This window comes from Habropoda laboriosa, unplaced genomic scaffold (assembly GCF_001263275.1).
Source record: "Habropoda laboriosa isolate 0110345459 unplaced genomic scaffold, ASM126327v1 scaffold801, whole genome shotgun sequence".
In the NCBI taxonomy this organism is placed as follows: Eukaryota; Metazoa; Arthropoda; class Insecta; order Hymenoptera; family Apidae; genus Habropoda; species Habropoda laboriosa.
Window position 1 is genome coordinate 89495 of NW_017101026.1, and position 6760 is coordinate 96254.

Here is a 6760-nt window from a genome sequence, read left to right on the forward strand (position 1 = left end):
ACTTGACAGGCGGTTGCTTGTTTTTGGTTACACGTTTCAAATGTTCGATATGAAATTGGTACTATTGGAAGGATAAGAGTAAAACTTCTAGTCGTTAAATTACCGAGTTCAAATGCTTTCGTTCGATGCTCGTTTCGACAGTTTTGTGTCGGTGTGCACACGCTTGGCTTATCATACGTAAGTACATATACATATACTTGGTTATGTATATTTATGTACTTACGTACTTATATGCGCAGTTGTCCACCTAAAGGTATCGTTAAAGAGAAGAGATATACAGGACGTAGAATATCAATTTTTAAAACATTATTTAAGGATTAGAGCTGTCACTTTACCTACTTGGATTCTTTACCACTTTTCGCGTTCTCTCGTGCTCTTTTTAACTTGTACCTTTCTCTTTGTAGATTGTTTTATCCTTCGAAGGGGACAAAGATAAAAAGAAGAGGAAATTGAAAGATGGAAAAGAGGATGTCTGGTTTGAAACGAGTGTCAATATTATCGCGCATAGCCGAGCTAGACGAAAGTTCGCCGAAAAAGTGTGAAAAGGAAGCGGTTACAGTGCTCGTGTCACCGATTTCCGGAATCGTTCGCGGATTAATGAACTCGTCGCTTTCTTCGCAGAATTGTTCGAAAGGCAGTAACAATAGAAGGAATGGTAAGGAAATATTTATATTATAAATACAATAAAAAAATTGCAAGTACCTATAACAGTATGCTGTCTCGGTCAATGGCTTTTAATCGAAAAGAATTTAAAATTTAGATAGGTGGAAGAATGTTGACGAGACGGCACGGCACGGGCTACGAAGTAAAAGGAATGAGAGAAGGAAGGGCGGGGAGGGAAGAATGGAGAAAATAACGAAGAGACGATAAAGGGTTTCACGGAGGCTTTGAGGTGTGTGGGGTCTGCGAGGTCTTAAGGGTCTCGGGGGTTTTGGTATATTAGCATTTCTCGTAAGGCCGGTAAGGCAGGTCTCGCAACCTGATCCTCGAAGCGTTCTCTGTTCGGCAACCTTTAACGGTTGTAGACCGAATTGCTAATCGATTTTTTTTCGCTGGACGCGAACATTTTCCCTCTCGATCGACCGATAATTTCGCAGTTGTTCTGCTTCTAGTTGTGAAAATGCGAAATTCATTCGGAGAAATAATGCACCAGAGAAAAGAAATCCAAGTAAAAGAAGAAGAAGAAGAAGAAGAAGAAGAAGAAGAAGAAGAAGAAGAAGAAGAAGAAGAAGAAGAAGTAGAAGAAAAGTACGTTCGAGCACTATCCATGCGTTGAACCAACCATTGAACCAACCATTGAACCAGCCCTCTATGGATTTGCCGTTTGCGCAAGGTGTTGTACATACTTGCCCCGTTATTCTTGTTCTGAATTCAACCAGTCCGTTCTGTGTTACAGTCGATTTTTCTCCCTCCTTCTCCGTATCTCTGTCTACCGTCGCGAACGATTATACCGAGTTTACCGATCTTATTCCACGTGGTAAATGTTTAGCTTATTAAAGTTTTCAGCACGTTATAAACAGACGTTTATCGCGTGTTGCGATACGAGAGCGCTGTTGAACCTACTTAGTTAGCAGCTGTGTAACTCCCTGAACGGTGACCTTTGTTTAATCGCCTTTCGTGTTTTATCGTTTATTACGCACGCGCCTTGGTGCGTTACCGTAAATAACTGTATAACGCGCAGTCCATTTTCTTTTGTCGTTAGCATGGAGAGCAGAGAGAAAGAGGAGCGACGACTTAACGAGGCGACGCGGCACATTGTAGTACATACATAGTACGTGTCGTTAATTTTGTCGAATCTTCGAGGAAACGATTAGATATGTAAGGAGAGGGGTTCCCCTGCTACCTGCGTCAGCCCCTTTTCAAATTCGTTTGTCTGGGGTCGATGAAAAGAGGGATGCAAAAGTGGCGCGACATCGCGATAGTCGCAGAATGCAGAGTTAAATAGCGCAGGCAGGGAAAAAGGTAAAAAGGGGAAAAGGATCGCACATGGTTAGTGGAAAAGCGTTACATATTTCGCTTTGGCACGTCGCGTCGTTGGACGGTTCGATGGTGGTCACGGTGGGGTAGGTTGCACCTGTGTACGAAACGAACTACATGCATACTTACTTACATACCTTCTTTTCTTCCACGGTTCGTGACGTTGCTCGTTACGAGTTACCATGTGTTCGGATATTAGGCAGTTGGTTATTCGATACGCAAAGAAGCAAAGTTCTTGGTGCTATTTCGTTGGTATTTGCAAGGATATCGATCGTTTTTAACGGGTATGTATGTATTCGGTTGGTAACGGTGGGACGCGCGGCCTTTGTCAAGCGATCGATACTCGCGCTGCTCGGCTCGAGTCGGTTTGCCTTCTTTTTGTCAGAGAAAGGCGATAAAATGCATAAGAGGAGGAGGAGGAGGTGGTGGTGGTGGTATTGGAAGGTGCCGAATTCTGAGTCGCGAAAGGGAGAGGGAATGACCGATAGTGATAACCTGGATTGGAATAGGAGGAAGACCTACGGGAGCAATTAGGTAGTCGGGTAGAGTAGGAAAGGGATGGGGCGCTAACGTGTGCCTCTGGTGTCTCTAGCGTGGTTTTGGTATTCGGAGGGGTCGGCCGGTCGGCCGGCCGGCCGGCTTACCCCAGTAGGGGAAGGTACGGGCTCAGGGGGCAGACATATGAGCACACATGGGACGACAGTCACCACCTGGCACGGTGTAGCCGAATATGCTTAGCATGGTGGAGCGCGTACGAGTGGCGGGTAGTGGAGTGAAACGCGTTGCAACCCCAACCCTCCGTTTGGCTCGTGCCACTCTACATTGTCGTAGGATTTTCCGTTCTCGTGTGTCTCGATCCGAATATCGTGCGATCAGGTTGGTCGAAAAAGGTTGGGCGACCAATTCGTAGAGCAATATTACCGTTGCCGATACTCTCCAGGCCAGATAAACTTTCGAGCTAGATCGTAGAAGTTAGAGGGGGGAGGAGGAGGAGGAGTTGATGGAAACGCGTTGCTTTCGAGAAAATTTCTTTTCCATGGATGATCGAAGTGGAACGGTGGAGTAGTAAGGTACGCGAACGATTACGGAACAGATTCGTTGGGCCGCATCTGCATCCTAATCTGTCGTTCTCGCTAGTCTGCCCCTCGCGACTCCTTCGTATTCGCTGTATTTATGGAACAGAGATATTCGGGTCGAAAATAGATCTGGAAGGACTGTACTCGTCGCGTATGAACACATTTCCACCCCAGCGTTTACTCCCTCGTTCATTCCTCTCCCTTGCCGCTGCTGGTATACGTGGGTATATTTTTAACCAACGCGTTTTTTCCCTCGCGACTCGAGGACGAGGATATGTCGTTGCGCTCGAACGTCGAACGCGTTCCCTTCCCGATAATCGATATATAACACATAAGTCGTGGTGAAATTATTCAGCGAATTGGTTCTCTGGTCTGTAAGCTGTTGCGGAGCGAAAAGGTCGTAGAAGAGGGAAAACAAGAGGATGAGCAGGAGAATGGTTAGATCGAAAGGAACGAACGAACGAACGAACGAACGAACGAACGAACGAACGAACGAACGAACGAACGAACGAACGAACGAACGAACGAACGAACGAACGAACGAACGAACGAACGAACGAACGAACGAACGAACGAACGAACGAACGAACGAACGAACGAACGAACGAACGAACGAACGAACGAACGAACGAACGAACGAACGAACGAACGAACGAACGAACGAACGAACGAACGAACGAACGAACGAACGAACGAACGAACGAAATAACGTTCGTCACAGAGACTGCACCAACTTCCTCCGGAAGCGTTTTACGGTGAACGCAGTAACGAGGAAAGACGTTCCGGTTCTCTAACGACCCCATTTACCCCATATTACGATCGTTCTCCATCTCTCCCTCTTCTTGTCGTTTTCTCGCAAGGTAGTCAAGTTAGGAGATACATATTTGGAATACGCGGCCGATTTTATGCATCGAAATCAAGTGTTCCTTTTCCATTTGGTTTCAGATTCGAGCGAACGTGGACGATCCAGTTGCGGAAACTGCGAAGGGTAAGCGAAGAAGCTTAATAATCTCGTATCTCGTGGTTGGGCGGCGCGGCGCGGCGGTTAGTCGTCGCATAGCTGTTCGGGTCGAAACACTCGCCAAGTCCATTCATGTTTTCTATCCCCATTCATCGAACCTCGCGAGAAGGAACCACTTATCTTCTCTGTCCCACGTTCCCATCATCTCTCCTATCTACCTCGTTTGGCGCTGCTCTCGTTGTTCCGTTTTCCGTTTCACGCTCCAACTTGCTCCCGCGCTTTTATGCCCCCTCTCTCTTTCTTTCCCCGGACTCCCGTTCCGTCTCGTCTCGTCCCTCCCTCCCGAACCGAACCGAACCGAACCCGCTGCCCCGCAGAAACATCGTACGGAAAAATCGCAAGCAAAATAGAGCGGAATCGAGATTGTAAGTAGACGGTAGGAGGAAAAGAAGGAGAAAATCTCCTTCTATCGGTGTTTGATATTTGCCTGGGAATATTTCCTCCGGCAAACCAGTCGGTCGATATTCGTGTGCGAGCACTCGTGTCTCTATTACCTTCCTCCTCGTTGCCCTCGCGACACGACCGTTAAAAAATCAAGCAAAACGATTCGGGCAAGCAAGTTCACCGTATTCCTGCTCGGCAAGAATAACGCCGCCCACTTTAGCTCCATGCGTCGTGTTCGGTGTTGTGTGCGTTTCAACGTTTCTACAGGATCAAGTCTCGTGGACCGATCTCGTTTTCGTCTAGAATCGAAACGTCGTGTCCTTTTCCTCTTCGTTCCGTTTAGCATCGTCTAAGGGTAGGAGGAGAACGGAGTTCTCGTTTTCTAAGCTGACAGTATAAACGGGAAGGAAAGGCGAGGCAAAAGACGAAAAACGTGTGTATACTTACACGATACGGGCAGACGGTCTATGCGGTGGTCTCCCTCGTGAATGCAAATGCATCGCGTTCCTTCTAAGAAAGCCGGCTAGGTGGTAGGGGAAAGGCAAACGCGCGAGAAAAGGAGGGAGACCAGGAGGAGGAAGGTGAGAAAGAGAGGAGGAAAGGGAGTTGGATTGGCGGAGGTTTCCCGCCAAGATGCCCCACGCCAGGATAACCAGTTGGAGCGACCGGCCTCTTTCCAAATGTTTCTCAGCTGATCGCTGCAACATTCCCGCTTGTTTTTTCCAGCCCTTGCCCCCATCCCCTCCTCCACCTCCTCTACATGACCACAAGGTTCCTGTGAATTTTCTTTCGATCGCGACTTTTCCCATTTCCATCGATTCGTTCGTTCACACGTTACACTTTCCTTCCTTACTTCCCTACCTCCCTACTAGGAAGATGGTTGGAAAAGCTTGTCGGAGGAAAAAGCCGAAGGAGAGACGGTTAAAAACGTCGGATCTCGATCAGAATGGTTCGCGTGTGTTGAGTTAGGTAGTTTTCAGGTAGGTGTGGGAAGATGTTGGCCACTTTGTGTAGTACCTGTGTCCCGCGGTCACGGGGATGGATATACTTACCTGAGATCGGAACGAAAAGAGCCGACGAGAGAGAACCCTGTGTGCGCCTCCAGTTTCTTTTCCTATCTGTTTTGCTTTGTGGCTGTGTGTGGGACCTGTCGCGTTAGAGCGTACCTATCGATTTCATAGCTCTTTCATTTCTATACGGGGCTCTCTAGGGAATTCATCTCGGAGGATTCTCTTCTCCACGTTGCTTCCAAGCAGGTTTCTATTCGCGAGTACCATCCAAGTAGAGGCCGGTTGGTCGGCTTGTCGCTCCGTGCCGATTAATTTGAACCGCCTAGTCGGCTCGCATACGTGGAGGCACGTTCGCCGCGATTGCGACGGTTACGGAGTAAAACGGCGAAGCGAGATAGCGAAAAAGGCGCGCGCGCTATTCGTGGGATGCGCGAGCAGCCTGCGTAGAGTGTAGACGTTGCCCGCGAGCTGGATCATCATCGGTTAGCGCCAACGGAAACGAGAGGCGAAGAGTTGAGTAGGAGTGAGCGCGGGAAAAGAAGATAGTCGAGGAGGGACGTCGGGGAGCAGAGAATGTACATACAGGGTCAGTCGAAGGAGGAGGAGCGCGGCGCGGCACGGCACGGCGGGGCTAGGAGAGGAGAGGAGAGGCGAAGGGTGGGGACGAGTAGGTCGACGCGCAGCGGAAAGCAAGCACGGTCTTTTAAATCGGTGGCTACGGGGGATTTAAAAATGGCCGAGTCTGCCTACCCTTGACAGCCGTCCGTCCCTTCAGCTGGTCGAGCAAATACCATCAGCTGACCGGTTTTGGAGGGAAACTGCCACACACAGGCGAGCGCGCGCACACGTACACGCACACGCAGGTTCGACGGTTTTCGACATTTCCGCGAAAGGATCTGGCGCGACGCAGCGGCAAATTTTTTCTGCTTCGTCTTTATACGATTTCCGATTCGCATCCCCTCGACGCGAAACAACGAATGCCGTCGAACCAACTGTTTTTTTTTTCCTTTTTCTTTCTCGAAAATAAAGAGAGGTCGGCTGGGTCCGTGGAGTTCTGAGAAACTTGAGTCCGTTTAAACGCGGTAAGAACATGTGCGCGGAGAAAGGAATAGGTTTCGAGCTTGTCTAGAACCGAGAGAGGGAGATGGTACGTTCTCGTAGAGAAGAAGCGCAAGGTGGATTAGAAGATGGTGCGACGATCGGAGTAAGGAAGAATGGTGATATTCCGTAAGAGGTGCGCGTATATGCGAAAGAACGTCTAGGCTTCGTGTCGTGGGCTGTTCTTCTTTGTG

The 6760-nt window shown here is 48.7% G+C and overlaps 1 protein-coding gene across 1 annotated transcript in view; it reads left to right on the plus strand.

Annotated features, from left to right (window-relative positions):
• The first annotated feature begins 468 nt into the window (after window positions 1-468).
• LOC108577918 (M-phase inducer phosphatase) overlaps window positions 469-6760 on the plus strand; it is a 16088-nt gene continuing 9796 nt past the window's right edge. The window contains exons 1-2 of the mRNA XM_017941149.1: window positions 469-655; window positions 5923-5950. Coding sequence (XP_017796638.1) covers window positions 469-655; window positions 5923-5950 — 215 coding nt within the window. The remainder of the gene's footprint in view (window positions 656-5922; window positions 5951-6760) is intronic.